At 42.0% G+C, this 20,371-nt stretch overlaps 1 protein-coding gene and 1 long non-coding RNA gene across 2 annotated transcripts in view; both read right to left on the bottom strand.

The window, feature by feature from the left end:
* The window catches only part of LOC111438449, a 42,403-nt gene extending 34,811 nt beyond the window's left edge, over nucleotides 1-7,592 (bottom strand). Inside the window, exon 1 of the long non-coding RNA XR_002709669.1 lies at nucleotides 7,399-7,592. This is a non-coding gene — a long non-coding RNA (uncharacterized LOC111438449). The remainder of the gene's footprint in view (nucleotides 1-7,398) is intronic.
* Nucleotides 7,593-16,321: 8,729 nt separating this feature from the next.
* Nucleotides 16,322-20,284, bottom strand: LOC111438489 (small G protein signaling modulator 1-like). Its single transcript, XM_023076405.1, has 11 exons — nucleotides 19,759-20,284; nucleotides 19,578-19,673; nucleotides 19,323-19,426; nucleotides 18,134-18,969; nucleotides 17,860-17,982; nucleotides 17,627-17,715; nucleotides 17,393-17,498; nucleotides 17,213-17,310; nucleotides 16,864-17,118; nucleotides 16,697-16,780; nucleotides 16,322-16,622 (listed from the first exon to the last, which is right to left on the bottom strand). The coding sequence occupies exons 1-11, from the start codon at nucleotides 19,846-19,848 to the stop codon at nucleotides 16,608-16,610; spliced, it is 1,896 nt and encodes a 631-aa protein (XP_022932173.1). The 5' UTR covers nucleotides 19,849-20,284; the 3' UTR covers nucleotides 16,322-16,607.
* Nucleotides 20,285-20,371: the final 87 nt, after the last annotated feature.

Below are 20,371 nucleotides of genomic sequence, written 5' to 3'. Positions count from 1 at the left end.
AGATTGTTGTGAGGACCTTTGTATTTTCATATCTTATGTTTTGCAACAAAGTTTCACAAATAGATTCGAGGACGAATCCTCTTGAAGAAGTGGAGAATGATATGAACCAAGAGACATCATTCATACAATATACTTCAATGAAGATGTGAAGAAAATGTTATCAAAATTATCAAAAGAGATTGCAATTCATGTCACATTGAAGAAGAATGAAGTTTGATGGTTATAAATTTTGGGTGGGTTACAATTTGGAGTAATTTAGAGTTATTGTATTTTAAGACATTTTATTTACTTTGGGTTACATTTACATAATGGCTAATTATGGTCATTAAGTATGAATGTTACAACTTTTGGAATGCCTTTAATAGTTTCATTTTGAGGCTATATAAGTTGTATTTGTAAGGTAGACTTGGAAAATATAGTAAAAGAAGCATTTGTGCTCTTCTTTAGCCAATGGCTAAGTTTCTTTGCAATCCTATGTAGTTTAGGTTGCATGTAGAATCATTCAAGCTTGACATGATCAATCTTGCTTGTGGAATGATTCGAATCTCAAACAAGTGTTTGAGATATTTGATCAACAAGAATCATTTAAGCTAGGCATGATCAATCTTGCTTGTGGAGTGATTCGAATCTCAATCAAGTGTTCTTGCCTGAGATATTCGATCAACAAGGTAATCTGAATCTTATTCCCCTTGTATAGATTCCTTATCTTATCAACTTGTCCGTTGTTCAGAAGAGAGTGGAAGAGATAGAAAAGCCAGTGGAATGCGGTCTTATGTATGTCGAGATTTGGGTAAATCATAAAGCAGCCAGAAACACTATTGTCAACTCTGGAGCCACCCACAACTTCATGACGGAGACCGAAGCAAAACGTTTGAATATCCTTTGGCATCGAGATGTAAGGAAGATAAAGGCCGTCAATTTAGCAGCCTTACTCGTATTAGGAGTTGCGAACAGAACTCCTATCAAACTGGGACTTGGATGGGACGAACCGACTTTGTGATAGTCAAGATGGATGACTTCGACATCGTGTTAGGGATGGACTTCCTACTAGAACACAAAGTCATCCTCATGCCCCAAGCAAAAAGTCCAGTAATAACAAGGTCAAACTCGATGAATATCCAGACAAACACCCGTCAGCCAGAAATGGTGAAAAAGATGTCAGCACTATAGTTGAGGCAGGATCTAAGCTGTGATGAACTTACACTCGCTGCCATTACCGTATCAGAAGAGGGAAGCTCAAGCAAGCCAACTTCAACAAAAGTCTCACGGTCAACTAAAAAACATCCAGACATGAGACAAGGAAGTCGAACAAAGTATTTATCTCCAGTTAGGAATATAAATAACAAGGTTGATGCCATATCAGGAGCAGAATCACCTGCCACGAACGAATATCATACGTCTGAACCTGAGCTAGCTGATTTCTACGAGCTGCTAAATGACTTACTAACAGTTGGGGCCATCAAGCCCTCAAATACCACTATTAGTGATCATCCAAGGGCTAGAGAGAGACACCTAGCCAACACTGCCACTAAGGGAGGGAGATAGAGACCAACCTCAAAAACAACACATGGTCACGTAGAAGTACCATCAAGAAAGAGAAAGAGAAGGGTCAGTGAAAGCGTCGACCACGACATTTTCAAGAAGGAGAGAGAGTTTTGATCAAGTTGAGGTCAGATCAACTTCGAGATCAAAACAACAAGAGTCGAAGACTAGTGAGAAAATACTATGGACCAGTCGAAGTTATTCACAAGATCGGAAAGGTGTCGTATAGGATCCATTTGCTCCCATGGATGCGGACTAGCCCTGTTGTCCATGTCAGTAACATGAAACGCTACTCTTTCAAAGTAAAAGACGTCAAGCACAGATAGGTGACACGACCTCACACAAAGAAGAAGAATCTTGAAGCAAAAGATGTAGGAGAAACTTCAACGGAGGAGACGCCAAGAGCCAACGAACCAAGAAGCAGTTTTCAACAGCTCCTTACATAATTTACAAGACTCTGCAACACTGAAATCAACTGGAAACACACCGAAGAGACCTAAAAGTCAATCTCAGCCTACAACACAGAGTTGCAACGAGTCGGTTGACAGAGACGTCAACCAATTGAGTGGGGGAGGATGTCACGATCATGCTTGTCCAAAGCATGTTGCTTATGGCCACATGACAGATGTCCTTGTCTTGCTTGTTTGGGTCGGTTGACAGGGATGTCAACCAATTGAGTGGGGGAGTATGTCACGGTCATGCATGTCCAAGGCGTATTGTCAATGGCCGCATGACAGATATCCCGGTCTTGCTTGTCCAGGACGTGTTGTCGATGGTTGCATGCCCATATCAAACCCCTTTTACATGCTACCATTCCATATTAGGTTAGTATGAGGGTGTATGACCGTTCACCAAAATCATGCCTACACCTGCAAGGGCTAAAATTATTAAAATAAGCTCACTAATTTGTGAAGTAAATCTCACACAGACTAACGGTAGAATGCTCCGGTACCACTTTGTGAAAATACTACTCACGTATTTGTGAAGGAGATGTCGAAAAAGGAGAGACAAAGAGACGAAGGACACTGATCTTATCAAAAAGCCTTTTCTATTGGTCTGTATTTCTTTTATCTCTTCTCTCTTTTTGCTCCATGACTTCACAATAGAAGAATTAAGTATTTATAAGTTTTCTGACTCTAATAATAGGTATGAGAGAGCACTCATCAACCTACTCATCATTCCTACAAAGGCTTTGGGCCTTTTCTTTCACCTGACTCTTCAAATTAACTTTCCTAACAAATTAACTAAAGTTAACGTTTAGCATTTTTAAGTTTATTTCAACAAAACTCCCTCATGAACTTAAATGCTCCTACCATTTGTCATGCCAATCATCTTCTTGTATTTATCGAAAAGTACTTTCGGTAGCGGTTTTGTAAAGATGTCCGAAACTTGATCCTGATTTGCCCCATGCTGCAATTCCACGCTTCCTTCCTTCACATGATCTCGGAAAAGGAAAATCGAACGTCAATGTGTTTGCTTCTTTCATGGTTCACTAGGTTCTTTGCCAACTCAATTGTTGATTTGTTGTCAACTTGAATCACGATTGCACCTCGTTGCTTTAGCTCCATCTTGCTCAACAAATTTCTAAGTCATATTGCATGACACACACACCAAGACGCTGCTACATACTCAGCTTCACACGTCGAGAGTGTCACGATCGGTTGTTTCTTTGAAAGCCAAGTAAATGTGTGTTGCCCATGAAGAATACATAACCCGATGTACTTTTTTTATCATCTATGTCTCCGCACCAATCACTGTCAGAGTAACCAACTAATTTGTAATCTTTTGTTTTCGAGTAGAATAACCCAAGTGAACCGTTCCTTGGATGTACCGTAGGACTCGCTTCAACGCCTTCCAATGTGAATAAATTGGCTCCTCCATGAACCGGCTCATAATCCCGACACTTAATGAAAGATTTGGCCTTATGCATGTAAGATAGCGAAGGCTTCCTACTAGGCTCCAGTGCCTATTTGCATCTACTCGTTCTCCTTCATCGTACTTTGAGAGTTTTGTATATTTGATCAACGGAGCTCAAAGTTCTACTCGTTCTCCTTACATCTTGTACTTCTTCAAAATCTCCTTTGCATATTTCTCCTGTGATATAAAGATACCCGTCTCTCCTTGCTTAACCTCCAAACCAAGGAAAAACTTCAACAAGCCCAAGTCTGTCATCTCAAATTCTCGTGTCATTGTGTTTTTGAACTCTTCTATCATTTCATCATTGTTGCTTGAAAAAATGAGGTCATCGACATAAAGAGCAACAAGTATCACATTACCTTCACTCTTCTTTGTGTAAAGTGCATGCTCGTGGGGACATTGTTTGTACCCCTTCTCCTTGAAGTATGTATCGATACGAGTATTCCATGCTCGTGGTGCTTGTTTCAACCCGTGTGCCTTCTTCAATTTTAGTGTTTTCTTCAATTCTCGTACCTTCTTCTCTTCTCCAATTTTCATGTACCCGGGTGGTTGTTCGAGGTAGACTTCTTCTTCAAGCACACCATTCAAGAATGCCAACTTGACATCCATTTGAAAAATCGGCCATTGGAATTGAGCTGCTTGGGAAATGGGCAATCGGATTGTCTCCATTCTGGCGACGGGAGCAAACATTTTGTCATAGTCGATTCCCGCCTTTTGCTTGTACCCCTTCGCAACAAGTCGCGCCTTGTACCGCTCTATCTTGCCTTGAGCATTCATCTTTTTCTTGAATACCAACTTCACACCTATGGGCGGACTTCCTTCCAGTAATTCTACCACCTCCCATGTATTGTTGCAATGAATCGCTTTAATCTCCTCATCCATGGCAGTTTGCCACTTCTTGTCTTGCACCGCCTCTTCAAAGCTGATATTTTCAGCATCTGCCAGAAAACATACAAGGTGTACCTCATTTGTTGAGTCATACAAGTCTCGCAAACTTCGCATTTTGGGTTGTCGTGGTTCATCTTCATCATTGGAAATTTCTGAGTCTTTTGGTGCACTTGTTGGTGCAACGACTGATGATTCTCCAACTTCGATATTGACTTCCGTTGAATTGTTCCAGTCTCATTCACTTGCTTCATTTACTCGCACATCACGACTCAAGTAGCTTGTATTCTTTTGTCTTCTCATCATATCCAATAAAAATATACCTTTTGCTTTTGTCTTCGAGCTTCGTTCTTCGTTGATTCGGTACGTGAGGATAAGCCACACTACCGAACACTTTAAGATGAGAGATTGTTGGATTTTGTCCGCTCCAAGCCTCTTGTGGTGTTTGATCATCTAACTTCGCATGTGGACATCGATTTTGTACGTAGATGGCGCATTGCACAGCTTCTGCCCAAAATTCCTTTGATATCCTTTTGCTCTTGAGCATTAATCGAACCATGTCGAGAATGGTCTAGTTCTTTCTCTTGGCCACACCATTTTGTTGAGGGGTATACGGTGCGGTTACAAATTGCCTTATGCCTTTGTAAGGACCCAGATCCACCGCTAGCAAATATCGTCCTCTTTGGGCTCTCCCTTTCGGGCTTTCCCTCAAGGCTTTAAAACGCATCTTCTAGGGGAAGGTTTCCACACCCTTATAAATGGTGGTTTATTCTCCTCCCCAACCAATGTGGGACATCACAATCCACCCCCCTTCGGGGCCCAGCGTCCTCGCTGGCACTCTTTTCTTCCTCCAATCGATGTGGGACCGCCCCAAAATCCACCCCCCTTTGGGGCCCAGCGTCCTTACTGGCACACCGACTCGTGTCTACCCCCCTTTGGGGAACAGTGAGAAGGCTGGCACATTGTCCGATGTCTGGCTCTAATACCATTTGTAACAACCCAAAATAAACAACCTCAAGTCGTGACTAACGATGACTGACATGTAGTGTGTAAGCGAGAAATTCAAGGAAAACATTATTTCAAAAGTATTTCATTTATTTCGTAAGAAAAACGTTTCATTACTAAAAGGACATATGTGTCTAGGTAAAAACAAAAAGAGAAACATGAAAGACAAAGTGTACTAATCAGTAAAACTAGACTGACGCCCCGAGACACGCTTCCTCTGTGACAACCCACATCGATCAACACTCCCTCTCTTGACTCGACGCCTCACGTACCTGAAAAGAAAAAGATATAGCAAAAATGAGTATAAAAATTATACTCCGTATGCCATCTACTTGTAGGCTCTTATCGCATTCCAATTACGACAAACTTCTACGGTCTTATTCTTTGGCTTTAGTACATCTAGCTCCGGTCTTAGCTCCTTGGGGTTTCTTTGGTACTCCGTCCTATCATTTATACCTTAAGAGTTCCCTTATGCCATAATATGTTTGATTGGTACTCTACGGGTAGCTACCTCGGCATGGCTATGAGACTACCTGGTATCATATCTAGGAAGTGAGCTGCAACCCCCTAGTCCCACGATAATCCCCCATCCAGCTAAATGGTCAGTTTCAACGTGGGTCTCCCGTTTCCCATGCTAAAACGGCTTTAGAGCAGATGAGTCCTGATCAGGAACCCCCTGGTCTCCCACAAAGCATTATCACCAATCGCACACAGTTAACCTAAGGGTTCCTTAGTGGCAGTCCGTTTACCGTGGTAGTTTCTTATGCTTCTAAGGGAAAGGTCAGGTCTATACTTAGAGTCTTGTTACTCTAACCACGAATCCCTAGACTTAATCATAAAAGTGGGCCATGAAAATTAACTGAGTACGTACATAACTATCATCCAACATCATCATACAATTTTCATGTAAGGTAAACATACAAGCTCAACGGGGTGATAATATCCATCAACTCCCAGAGTGCAGATTTCGCAAATTCTCATACTCCTTTCAGCATGAAATATACATGTACATAGTAAGCGGAAACTTAAAGCATAACTACAATACTCAGGTAATTCTCATAATAATTCACCCAATACATCTTACTTTTAATAATCAATTACCTACATATTATCACGGAAAGCTACGACCTAAAATAATTAAACTAGCATGCATGCATTCCAAGCGACTCCTATAAGTATTACTTCCTAAAATTTCGTGTGGTGACTTACTTGGATAATGTGTGCCCTAACGCAGCGTTTCACACAATTGGCGTATCAAAAGGTAGTGATTTTCCTCAATTAGGTCCTATTTCATATAAAATGGAGTTAGGATTCGAATGAAGAGGAAAATAGGAAAAATAGAAGTCAAACGGATCGAAAATGGACTTACACGCGCTTCCACGCGCCTAGGTGCAATCACTTGCAAGCTCCACGTGCGAGTGTCACGCGCCCAGGATTTTCTACAGCCATGGGTTGTCGGTTCGGTTCGGAAATAGTGGTTCGAGTGGACCGGGGGTCGTCGATTCGGTTTGTTTCGCCGTGCGGGTACCAGGTCAACCGAGGAATGCGGGTCGGGTTGCGATGCCGGGGACGTGTGTCGAAGGAAGGCTGGAGCTGCGTTTTCCCAGGCGGTGTTCAACGCGTGTCCGAAGGTGGTTGGTGCACGCAGTCCTCTAGCCGGTTGACACGTGGCATGCTGACGGCTTCTCTCTTCCAGCAGAAAAACAAGGTTTCCGATTAGTTTTCTGACGTACTTCCCATTTTCTATCTCTCGATTCTTAATCCAGACAGTAATGGCTTCTTCAACAAAGTTTTAGATCATACTTCAACCTACGTGCCAATATTTTTTTCTTGATTTTTACTTAGTCATACGACGAGTTATGAGCGTCGAAAAGAGATCCGGTAACATCCTTACCATTCTTGGAAAGATTCTCACATCTCACGTTTCGTCCGATTTCCTCACAAAATCAGTGCAAATCTTCCCTGGATGAAGGTAGTAGTAAACTTAAACACTCTACTCCCAAACAAAAATCTCAGATCTGGTCTGAAGAGTATCATTCGAGATCTTACCTTGCGGGTTTTCTTTCTGATCTTGACGAAAGAGGTGGAAATCTCAACAACACGAGTTCTTTCTTCTCTCCAAGAAGGACTCCAGAGTGTAGGTCTTAGTAGGGAATGGATTTCGTCGGTGACTCTCCGACGAAGACTCCGGCTATTCAGTTTTCTCTCTCAAACTTTCTCTCAACCTTCTTTCTCACACTTCTCTCTTTTGCAGGTATTCTGTGGAGAACCCTCAAGACCCCTATAATGGTATGAGGGGTAAAATGCCCATTTTGCCCCTTGGACTTTGACCGAATTTTTTTTTTTTTTTTTTTTGGCGTTACAAACTCTCCCCTACTTATAAACTTTCATCCCCAAAAGTTGGTATCTCTTGGAAGAGTTCTGGATAGGCTCTCCTTACATTATCTTCTTGTTCCCAGGTTGCCTCCTCGTGTCGATGGTTACCCTATGTGACTTTCACCAAGGGGATAACTTTGTTGCGTAGCGCCTAGTGTCTCGAGCCAGAATTTTACTGGGTCTTTCCTCGTAGGACAGATCTTCCCGTAGAGGAAGGGTTTTGTGTCCAATCACATGAGTAGGGTCTGTGGTGTACTTCCGCAGCATAGACACGTGGAACACGTTGTGAACGACGGTAAGGTTTGGTGGTAGAGCAATCTTATAAGCCACGGCCCCAACTCTCTCTAGAATCTCGAAAGGGCCTATAAACTTTGGGCTTAACTTTTCCTTCTTTCCAAACCACATCACCCCCCTCATAGGGGTTACCTTCAAGAACACATGGTCACCCACCTCAAACTCGAGGACCCTTCTACGCAAATCTACATAGCTCTTCTGTCGGCTCTGTGTAGTGAGGATTCTTTGCTTAATTTTCTACACTGTTGAGTTGGTGACCTGAACCAACTCTGGTCCCAGTAGTTGCTGCGTGCCTACTTCTTCCCAAAATATTGGTGTTCGACACTTACGCTCATACAGTGCCTCAAAAGGAGCCATTTGGATGGTTGCTTGATAACTATCATTGTAAGCAAACTCTATCAGTGGTAGGTGTTCATCCCAGCACCCAGCGAAATCCATGACACAGGCTCGCAACATATCTTCTAAGATTTGGTTCAGTCTTTCGGTCTGTCCGTCCGTTTGAGGATGTAATGATGTACTAAACCTTAGCTAAGTCCCCAATGCTTTTTAGAGGCTTTTCCAAAACTGAGAGATGAACCTAGTGTCCCGATCAGATACTATAGACACCAGTACACCATGCAGGCATACTATCTCTCTGATATACAGCTGAGCCCACCGATCCACACGATAAGTGATTTTGCCTGGGATGAAGTGAGCTATTTTGGTAAGTCTATCAACAACTACTTAGATTACGTTGAAACTCTGCTTGGTCTTGGGCAAGCCCGAGATAAAATCCATGCAAACTGCTTCCCATTTCCACTGAGAGACCTTTAAAGGTTGTAGCAGTCCTGCTGGGCGCTGTCTTGTGGCCTTCACCTGTTGACAGGTCAAGCATCGGCTTACAAAATCTACTATCTTCTTTTTCATCTCTGACCACCAATAACATCCCTTAAGATCCTGATACATCTTTGTACTTCCAGGGTGGAACGTGTAAGAAGTATCGTGAGCTTCTGTCATAATATCCTTCAGAATTTTCTTGTCACGGGGAACACATAGGCGATTTTTCCACAGCAGACCCCCATCTGAAGAGATTCAATACCCCACTGATCTTTCAGTCTCTATCTAATTCCACAGTTTCCTAAGATGTTCATCAGACCTCTAAGCGTCAATAATTTGTTTTCGTAAGGTGGGTTGCATGGTCATTTGTGTTATCTGAGCAGTACCACCTTTGATTACATCATCGATTCCAGCCCTCTTCATCTCATCCTGTATTCTTTCCTACTTAGTGATCATCGCGAAAGTATGAACCGCCTTTCTGCTCAATGTGTCTGCCACGACATTGGCCTTGCCTGGATGATACAGGATCTCGATGTCATAATTCTTTACTAATTCCAACCATCTCCTCTGTCTCATGTTAAGCTCCTTCTACGTAAATAGATACTTGAGACTCTTGTGATCAGTGAATACTTGGATTTTCTCTCCATACAGATAATGTCGCCACGTTTTCAGTGCACACCACTGCTGCTAACTCGAGGTCATGAGTGGGATAATTTCGTTCATAATCCTTCAGTTTTCTAGAAGCGTAAGCTATCACTTTACCCTTCTGCATGAGCACGCATCCTAGACCTTTTCCCGATGCGTTGCTGTACACCACTAGATTCCCTAAACCATCTGAAACCGTCAGGACTGGTGCTGTCACCAACCTTTCCTTGAGTTCCTGAAAGCTCTGTTCACACAAAGGGTTTGCTCTTCTTAGTTAATTGAGTTAGCACCGAAGATATTTTAGAGAAATCCTAGACAAACCTTCTGTAATAACAAGCTAGTCCGAGAAAACTTCGTACTTCAGTGACTGTGGTGGGTCTTGGCCACTTCATCACTGCCTCTATCTTAGCTGGGTCCACTGTGATTCCTCTACTTGACACCACATGACCCAAAAACGCTACCTCAGACAGCCAAAACTCACACTTGGAAAACTTGGCGTACAGTCATTGTGTTCTCAGTACAGTTAGAACTTTTCTCAAATGCCCTTTGTGCTCTGCTTCTGACTTAGAGTACACCAGAATGTCATCAATAAATACTATAACAAAAGTGTCTAAGAACTTCTTAAACACCCTGTTCATTAGTTCCATGAAGACGGCTGGTGCATTGGTAAGTCCAAAGGACATGACGAGAAATTCATCTTTCTAGCCTTTAGTGCAGTTACGACGCTTGGGGTTCTTTTGGAAGTGGCTCTCTCATATGTAAAACTATCCCCTAACGGGAGTCCGAGAGTAAGTATTCGAGTTTCACAATCTATTAGTGCGCGATTCTCGTCTAGCCAATTCATCCCCAAAATTACTTCGAAGTCTTGCATGCTTAATACTATTAACACAGCTTCTATGACACGGCCCGACACTGTCACACTCCTTTAACTCTATGAGTAGCCATTAATAACTCGTGAGTGGATACTGATAGAATGATCTCTAAAGATTCTTTTTCTAGGTGCGCTAAGTCAACGAATTCCTCAGACACAAACGAGTGTGTAGAACACGAATCAAAGAGTACAAAAGCCAAATGACCAAAGACAGGTAGTATACTTGTAACAACTGCGTCAGGTGTGTCGGCCTGCCTGCCTGTGGTTGCATGGGCTACAGCTCGCCCCTGCTGCTGTTGGGCACCCCGACCCCTTTGATTCTTTACTGCATGTCGATTAGAATTATGATCTCTCCTATGAAGACAGTTTGCAACAAAGTGTCCTGTTTGGCCACAATTGTAGCATACATCAGTGCCTTGTCGACATTCCCCTAGGTGAGGGCGCTAACACTTAGGACATTGATTTCTGTTCTGTTCTGTGCTGGGGCTCTTCCGCGATTGGCAGCGCAACCACGAAGTGGTTTGCCAGTCCTGGGATAGTTTCGATTTATCTGTTTTCCCTAGACTGCGATCTGGGATTTTTGGGCTGACCCTGCCTGTCATTTGTCAGTACAAGGCGTATTAATGAGGGCTGCCGTCTTGAGAGCTGCTGCATAGTCTGTGGATGCCTGTGATGCCACATAACCTCTAATGTTCTCCCTTGGACCAGCGACAAAACGTTCAGCCTTAAGCTCTTCAGTACTGACATATATAAGGGAGAATATAGCCAATCTATTGAATTCCAGATCATAATCCTCCAAAGATAGGTCACCCTGTTTGAGTTCATGAAATGTTGCCTGCAGCTTCATTCTAGCAGCGACTGGATAGTATTTGCAGAGGTAGGCCTCTTTGAACTAACACCAAGGAATAGGCTCTCCAAACGGTGCAATCATTTTTTTAGCACCCTTCCACAAAAAATGAGCCTCTCCTTCCAACAAATACGTTCCACAATGAACCTGATATTCCAGTAGACAGTTTATGTAAAAGAAGGTTTTTTCCATAGCCTCGAGCCAATTTTCTACTGCAATGGGATCTATTTTGCCCTTCATAGGAAGGCAGGTTTTGCCTCTAGAAGTCTTTAAGATAACGAGCCTCTACAGTCATAGTCCCAGAGTCTCTGGTCCCTAGCAATGCTGTCGGTTGCATTGCTGCCTATTGTAATGTTGTCTGTTGGAGCGTTGCCTATTGTATTGCTTGTTGCATTGTATCCTGGTTAGTGACCAGTGTTTGCATCATCTGAGTCATTTAAGCCTGGTTTTCCATAGAGGTTAACATAAATGATTGTAGTACATTTGTAGTGAGGTTAGTTGTTGGCTGCCTAGGTGGAACCTCCACATTATTAGTGGGAACTGGTGGGACCGCTTCAGGAGGAGGAGCAGTAGAGTCTGCATCAGGTAATTCTTGAGTCACTGCTTTCTTTTGACTCATTCTTGACCTTGGTGCCCGTGGTATAGGACACTCAAACCATTGGGGCATTTCATCAACCTCCTCTTAAGGTTCAGGTACAAGTTGTTCCGCCTCAAGTGACAGGACATCAGTGTCCTGAACGACTCTTCTTCTTCCCCTTCTAGGTCCAGGCCCGAGATAGGTTCTACTCCTCTTTGGTGCCATTTAGCTACCACAATAGAAAATTTGCGGTTACATTTCATTCAAGGTACAACCTCTAGGAAATGTGCAGTACAACACAAGAGAACAGTCATGAAAAATTCTCTACTTCACATCTTAACTCTTAATTTCGCAATTCAAATTCGTGAGACTGTCTGGTCGCGAGCGGCACGTGATTGATGGGCGGGTCATAGAGGATACGACTCTCTAACCTAAGTGTCTACAGGACCTATGTCCTGGTGCTCTGATACCAAATTTGTAACGACCTAGATCCACCGCTAGCAGATATTGTCCTCTTTGGGCTCTCCCTTTCGGGCTTTTCCTCAAGGCTTTAAAACGCGACTGTTAGGGGAAGGTTTCCACACCCTTATAAATGGTGGTTTATTCTCCTCCCCAACCAATGTGGGACATCACAGCCTTACTCCTGGAAATACTCCATGAACGCCGTCGAAGTATACTCGCCACGTCTATCGGATCGTATAGCTTTGATGTGTCTACCATTTGCCTTCTCCACCATCACTTTGAACTTTTTGAACACCTCGAATGCCTCGGATTTTTCTTTCAGAAAGTAAGCCAATCTTTTCTTGAGTAATCATCGATAAAGGAAATGAAATACCTCTTTTCGATGAAAGACTTGGGGGTAATTGGTCCAAGTATATCTGTATGGATCAACTCGAGAGGTTGTTTAGCCCAAAATTCAGCCTTCTTTTGAATTGAGGTTCTTGCATGCTTGCTGAGCACGCATTCTTCACAAAAATTTCCTTCAAAGTCCATGTTGAGTAGCCCATGCACCATATTCTTCTTCGCTAACTCCTTTAGGCTGCCATGACATAGGTGACCAAAGCGGAGATGCCACAGTGATGCCTTGTCTTCTACATCGATTCGCAAACACTTTTCTCGCGTGCTTCTTAAACTCAGTTTGTACATCCAATTTCTTCCTATCTCGACTCGAGCAACCAAACACCCTTGCTTATCCTTCAGGTGTAGCAGGCAGCCCTTTAAGAATATCGAGTAACCTTTCTCTGTGAGTTACCTCATACTCAATATGTTGGTCTTGAGGTCTGGTACGTAATAAACATCTTGGATTGACCCCATTAAACCATCCTTTTGCAAGAAATGTATCGTACCTCGGCCTTTGACCTCCACCTTTGACACATCTCCAAATGACACATGACTATCTTCAATCTTTTGCATCCCTTTGAATACGTGACCGCACATATGGTTTCTTGCCCCTGAGTCGAGGTACCACAGAGTGTCATTGTTGATGTTGTCTTCATTTTGAGCCATCAAGAGAATACCTTCGTTTCTTGCGTCATCCAAAGCTAGGTTGATTGTTTCTTCCACCTTTTTCTCGGCTCGACAATCTCTTGCAAAAATGTCCCACTCTGCCACAATTGTAACAATTGTCGGAGTTACAATCATTCGCATAGTGACCATATTTTTTACATTTATAGCACTAAATGTTTGAATAATATCCTTGACTGCATCCTCTTTCATGTCAATTTGCTTGGCTCAACTGTCTCTTCTCTTTATAATGTCCTTCATTTCTACTGTCTTGACCACCTCGACCATTTCCGCGACTTTCTCGACCTCTACCTTGAAAATTTTGATGCTCTCCAACTCGCCATGAAGAGTTTGGAGATGAACTTGCTTGACTCGGTCGGTTCCTTTGAACATCTTTTCCAAAGTGTCCCACGCTTCTTTTGAAGTAGTTGCCCTTGCAATCTTCTCAAAGCCCGACTCGTCAACAGCTCGGAACAACATGTATAATGCTTCCTTATCCTTTGATCGCAATTCTTTTAACGTCTTATTTTGTGCCGCCGTGTAACTCGTGGTATCCTTTGGTTCTTTGAAACCTTCTTCGACCACTTCCCATGCATCTTGAGAACCGAGAAGAACTTTCATTTGGATGCTCCAATTCTCATAGTTCGTCTTCATTAGTCGCGGTAGCGGCATTTAACCCATCACATTCGACATCGGCTGTAATACCAATTTGTTAAAATGACTCATTAATTTATGAAGTATATCTCACACACACTGACAATAGAACGCTCCGATACCACTTTGTGAAGGAGATGTCGAGAGAGAAAAGACGAGGAGATGAAGGACACTGGTTTTATCAAAAAGCTTTTTCTACTCTGTATTTCTTTTCTCTCTTGTTCTCTTTTTGCTGTCCGACTTTACAATAAAAGGATTAGGTATTTATAAGTTTTCTAACTCTAATAATAAGTATGAGAGAGCACCCATAAACCTATCATCATTCGTCCAAGGGCTCTGAGCCTTTTCTTTAACTTTACTTTTCAAATTAACTTTCCCAACAAATTAACTAAAGTTAACATTTAATATTTTTAAGTTTATTTCAACAAAAATACCCCAAAATGTACTACAGGGGACATGACTAGTTGTCAACTTCTTCCTACCCGATACTTATATGTAGTAAGCCGTTGTTGTTGCCTTTTTGCTTACATTCTCATATAACACCATTTCCAATTTCTTAAATCTTGCTTTCAAAACTCTCTTTCAAAATCTCTTTGCCCTCATTTTCTAAAAATTTTCTTCTTGAACCGGGGCCAAAAGCTCGAGCATATATCGTTTGGTCGTAGACGACGCAAGAACGAATAGGCTTAACTCACTTGTTGCTGGGAAGTGAGTGTCGCACAATCGCAAGTCCGCTGCCATCAAAGTGCGATTGTGACACTAAGCATGAGAATAAAAAATTGGTTCACCTCGAGATGAGATTCACCATCCAGAAGATATGTGGCACTAGAACCTGATGAACAACTTCCAGACTCCAATAGGGTCTATGATGTTTAAGAGAACTGCTCGAAACTTCAAGACTTACTCAGAAGCTCAACTAGTTGTGAAATTAGGCATGAACTTCTTAGAGCTCAAAGAAAAGCCTGTAGTACATACTAGGTTAAGGATGCGATGAGAGATTACAAGTAGGTTCCTTGAGAGCCTACAATTTGGATGAATAAGCTATATAAGATGTAAGATATTACTAAACCGCAACTAGGATGAATTTTGATATGAATGTAATATGTGATTCATGCGATTGATGGATGTTATCTCCTTTTTAAGTTTGTATGAATGTTTAGTTTACATTTTTTGGTGCCTTAGGTGATTGATATAATCATCTCCCTAATAAACGTGCACGAATATTTAGTTCATGAATATCATGCTCTAGATGATCGATGGAATAATCTCCCTAGTAAATTATGGACAAGAAAACCAAGTTAAGACTAGGGCGCAAGAGTTAGAGTGGTTTCGAGTTGATTTAGGCCACTATATTTCAGGTAGATCGAGCACTCAAGATAATGAGCGACGATCAAAGGTTTAAACATTTGTACACCTAGAGAATGAATTAGCTCAAGGAGTTAGTCTTAGATGTCATAGAAACGAGAGACGAGATTTAAATTTCCTAGATACCATTAGGAACCTAATAAACCTCCACCGCATCCAAGGACGACCAAGGTAGCTTTCTAGACTATCAGCCGTATGAATGATGTCATCAAACTCTCCTACCTTTTCCACTCTGGTAGCAATACTATCAAGCTAGACATAGACTGGTTCGGGTAATGCGTGCCTCAACCTTGTAGAAATGGCCAAGGGTATCTTGAAAATGGTCACTATGTTGTAAACCTATCCATGAGAGGGGGATGTGGGACCACGTAGATTGACATAGTAGTTGGCCAACCCACGGTGGATCACCTTCCCAAAACTTATGTGACTTTATGGTTTTGTGGGAGAGTCCATTAGCTAAACTTCCATGGATGATATTCAGACTAGAAAACATCACATTCCATCTAGAAATAGGAGTTCTCATTTTCAATAGAGGTTTGTTTACAAGTGAGGAACTGTCCCATTAAAACTTTATGAGGTAGCGCTTGAACCCAAGTCGTCAGTCATTCATTGTGTAAACAAAGCAAGCTACTAAGTATAAGACCAAAAAAGTAGTTCTCCCTAGGATGAGATTTATCGCCCAATAGACCTGGGAAGCCAGAAATGGGTGAACCACCTCCTCCGAACCCGAAGCCATAATGTATCCGTGAGCAAAACAAATTGAAAACTAAGAGAGAGACAAAACCCAATTCAACCCATATTGCTTTCATTTTCTTTTTCCCCCTTTTTCAATATCATAAGAGATATTTAAAGCAAATTTAAAACCCAATTGAAGATTCAAAGCATATCAAGAAAAGTTGTAAATAAAAAGATGAAGAATGAAAATAGAATTGAATCAAAACAACAACAATGAAGATGAATTGGAGAAGATGAATTGGAGAAGATGAATTGGAGAAGTTTAAGGTGATTTTGAACTCCGAAGAAAAAAGATTTGAAAAATAAATAATAAATTCATGAATTGCTGTGGGAATATTTCCCGTATACAAATGATATTTACGTCCGTATCCATCAATTTGTTACAAAGAATCATAGAAGAAAATGAACAATTACATACAACAAATTTTAAATGTGGGAATGTATAGAGCTGGTCAGAAAACTCGGATACTTCCACTTAATTCCGCCCACCTGTTCGTGCGAGACAAGTATACGATAATCTCTTGCCCCGATCAACTCGATGATCGGAGAAATCATAGCTTCAGCTTTCTCTATGGCTATGGCTTCTTGGCCTGCACCACCAACACCAACAACAATGTCCTAAGAACAGAACAGAACAGAACAGAACAGAACAAAAAGTCATTACCTTTTTTAGATATTTCTTGTGAAGCTTCATTGCTCCAGTGCATGCTTTCTTGGCATCCAGATTTCCAGTCATGTCGTTCAATATCTATCACACAACAAAACGAGACAATAAGAAACCATCAATCGATTCGACTGGAATGCTTACAGCGAATACGACAAGTCTCAAACCTTCACAACATCGTCGAGACCCCGAGCTTCTGTAAGCAGCTTTGTGCTCTTATCTTTCAACACACTAGCAACAAGGAAAACAGAGATTGGAAGAGGAGCTTGTGAGTTCTTTGCTTTCAAGTTCTCCCTCTCGTATTTCCCGCATTGACGTATCGCTTTTGCTTTTCCTTTCGACCCATCGCCTTTATCACTGCACACATCAGGTTCTTCATACACTGTGAACTGATCAGGATCATATTCCAGTGCCCACATCATCTGTTGCAGCAACACCAAAAGTGTCAAATATTATGCCATTTTTTATGCCATCTTCACCCAACATAGCATCATCAATACAGATATAGTAAAGTACCTCCCAGAGATACAAAGAATCGCAAAACGAAAACTCTCGACGAAACAAAACCATAAGCATCCTGAAAGCGAAAAGATAATCGCCACCACCAAGTGTCTCTGTGTTCATACAAACCAAACCACACATTCAATTGTTACATATTCAGCTCAAATTGTAATAATATAAGTCCATGAGCAATACCCAAGTGTTGATGGAGCTTTGGATCAATCACTTGCGTGATAGCAGCCAGATTACTGAGTTGAGTCTCCACACCGACAGAGCTATCCGTGCATCGAAAGTTCCCTCGCTTTATAATTTCAAAAATAATAATACTTCATCAGAATCTAAAAATGCAAATATATTTGGAATCTCAAGACTATCTGCGTAAAACAAGCAAACAAAGAACTTGATCGATTGATGAAGAAGGGTTAGTACCAATCTGCGCATCAAACGTTCAAAGCACCAAAACGCATCGCCTTCATCCTCGAGAAGCATTATCATGGGGGAACAAAGATCACTCATTCCTACTCAAACATATTCATAAAGTCAGGTTTAAAACATGTACTTTCTCCAAAGAAATGGATAATTCCATGGCAGAGTCGTCAATCGATAATCTAGAAAACCTATCTCGTTTTTCAGAAGAGAAAGGCTTTAACGAAATTACGCACCTTGACAGTAGCCAACGTCTTTATCGATCCAAGCATAAACAGCAAGAATATCCCAAAGTTTCGACAAGTTTTCTTGCTTTTCATAGAACACCAATGTTCTGTCAGTCCGAACCACATCAAGACCTGGAATGAACATTTAAATACTGATCAGCTTAACTACAAACTGAGTTATGTCACAAGAAGACCACTACTTGAAGTAGATGAAGCAAATAAGTATTAGAAGTGACGAAATTTGACCAATCTGTGAATGTATGCAATTAAAGCTTCTACTAACCTATCTGATGTAAAGTAAGCATCCACTGAATTATTTTTGGATCAGTCACAGGTGCCATACTGTTAGAGGAATTTGATTGTGACTTTGATTGTGGAACATTCGGATCCGCATCAGCATTGGCATTGGCATCGGCATCAGCATTGACATCGGCATCGGCATCCGCATTGGCATTGGCATTGGCATCGGCATCGGCATCCGCATTGGCATCGGCATCGGCATCAGCATCAGCAACAGCATCGGCATTGGCAACAGCAACAGCATCGGCAACAGCATCAGTAACAGCAACAACATCAGTATCGGCAACAGCATCGGCATCGGCAACAGCAACAGCATCCGCATCCGCATCTGCAACGGCATCATCATCGGCATCAGCAACAGCATCCGCACCAGCATCAGCATCAGCTTCAGCATCAGTATCAGCATCGGCAACAGCATCGGCATCGGCATCGGCATCGGCATCGGCAACAGCAGCAACAGCATCGGCAACAGCAGCAACAGCATCGGCAATAGCATCGGCATTAGCATCAGCAGTGGCAACAGCATCAGGATTGGCAACAGCATCAGCATCAGGATTGGCAACAGTATCAGCATCAGTAACAGCATCAGAAACAGCATCGGAAACCGCATCGGAAACAGCATCGGAAACAGCATCCGCAACAGCAACGGCAGTATCTTGGGGTATAAGCGGACCACTCCCTGGATTTGTTTCCAAAAGTACAAGCGGATCATGAATAGGCGTACCATCCTCTGTGATTACAGGAGCTGTGATGTATCTACCACTTCCAACGACAGGAAACATCTGTCGACAGTCTTCCTTAAACGTAGCATACTGTATCCTGCAAGTACAAAAGCTCCCATCTAACCATTCGTGTAATTTAAAGAAGTCGTGCTACGATTTACCAGAAATTCTTAAATAATTGACAAGAAAACAACATGTTCCCATGAACATATGGTCAACAAGCTGCAAGGTATATTGGTTAGGATTTCATGATTACTTTATTACCAGCATTTGCCTATTAACTCTCGTTTATAGGAAACTATAGAGAACATTTTATACTAAGTTATTCGAATGGCCTCATCAGAGTCGCTTCGACGCTGAACTATGTAGATTATCAGAGTGGCTTCGCTCATAGTGCATCGAATTAGATTGAAATCAATTTAGTAACGTGAGAGAATTAAATAGGACTACCTTCGACGCTGGCGAATCTCTTCTCTTTCCTCATAGGTGCTGGTTGGATCATAACAACCAAGAAGAAACTCCCACACTTCTCCTCTGATTGAAGGATGGATCCCCTGTATTAGATGCAAATTTTGAAAAACAAGAACATTATCATTAGACCTTTGATTATTGCTATCTCGATCGCACAGTTTCTTGAATATTCTAAACCTTCCCAAAGAACAAACCATTTTCATTATGGAATGATCACAATGAAATTGAACGTACCCCACGATGAATGCGATTTAGAGTCTTCGCAATGTCCAGTTGGCCTTCGGGATTGAATGCTCCTTGCCATTTTCTAACACTCAAGGTCTTCCCAGCCTGCATCATGAAAAGGGAAGTTTAGAGTGTCCATGAAAAGTATGATCCTAGAATTGAAGATAAAGAAAAGGAAAAGGAAAGAGACCCTGATCTTGAAGCGGGTTTTGGGAACATCGGTGCACTCAGGGCGAACCTCATAGAAAGAATCAGCAGGAGCTCCAGCGTCCCTCCACATTCCCTCAAGACACCAGAATCACAACCCAGAGATGATTAGAAAGAAAAGCGATTAGAAAGCAAGAAATGCGGTGACCCCCAGAGATGATGAGACCCCAGAAGAGCAAAGAAGAGAAGAGGAAAAGGGAATGAAGGGAAAAGGGGAAAGAAGGAAGACCCAGAAGAGAAGAGGATGAGAAGAGGAGGGGTCCGTGGGGGCGGGGGGTGTGAGGGCTGGGTAGCAGATCCAGCTCCAAATAAGCAGATTAAGAACCCAAAAATAAATACAGAGAAGAAGAAGAGGAAAAAGGGGCGAAGAAAAATGGAATGAAGAAATTAATGGATACGAAGACATGGAAGTTGGGGGAATGGTTGAAAATGGAGAGGAACGAACCCTCTTCCTCATTTTGTCTTACTCTCTCAAATCAAACCGTTCATGTTTTTCGCGCAAACCCCACACCATTCCCTTCCTCTAACAAATTTAACCTCCCGAATCCTTCGCCTAATTGTTTTTCTTTTTTCTTTTTCTTTTTTTTTTTTTTTTT

This window comes from Cucurbita moschata, unplaced genomic scaffold, assembly GCF_002738365.1.
Source record: "Cucurbita moschata cultivar Rifu unplaced genomic scaffold, Cmos_1.0 Cmo_Scf00075, whole genome shotgun sequence".
Lineage (NCBI taxonomy): Eukaryota > Viridiplantae > Streptophyta > Magnoliopsida > Cucurbitales > Cucurbitaceae > Cucurbita > Cucurbita moschata.
The sequence above is the reverse complement of the archived record's forward strand: the minus strand, read 5'-3'. Positions and strand labels throughout refer to the sequence as shown.

Bases quoted from the DNA above. Each gene is read 5' to 3' on its own strand.
- LOC111438489 (XM_023076405.1), bottom strand. From the start codon at position 19,848: ATGTGGAGGGACGCTGGAGCTCCTGCTGATTCTTTCTATGAGGTTCGC. The intron at 19,427-19,577 runs GTACGTTCAATT...CATCTAATACAG, and splicing joins TAAATCGCATTCATCGTGGG to GGGATCCATCCTTCAATCAG. The intron at 17,716-17,859 runs GTGCGTAATTTC...ATGTTTGAGTAG, and splicing joins AGACGTTGGCTACTGTCAAG to GAATGAGTGATCTTTGTTCC.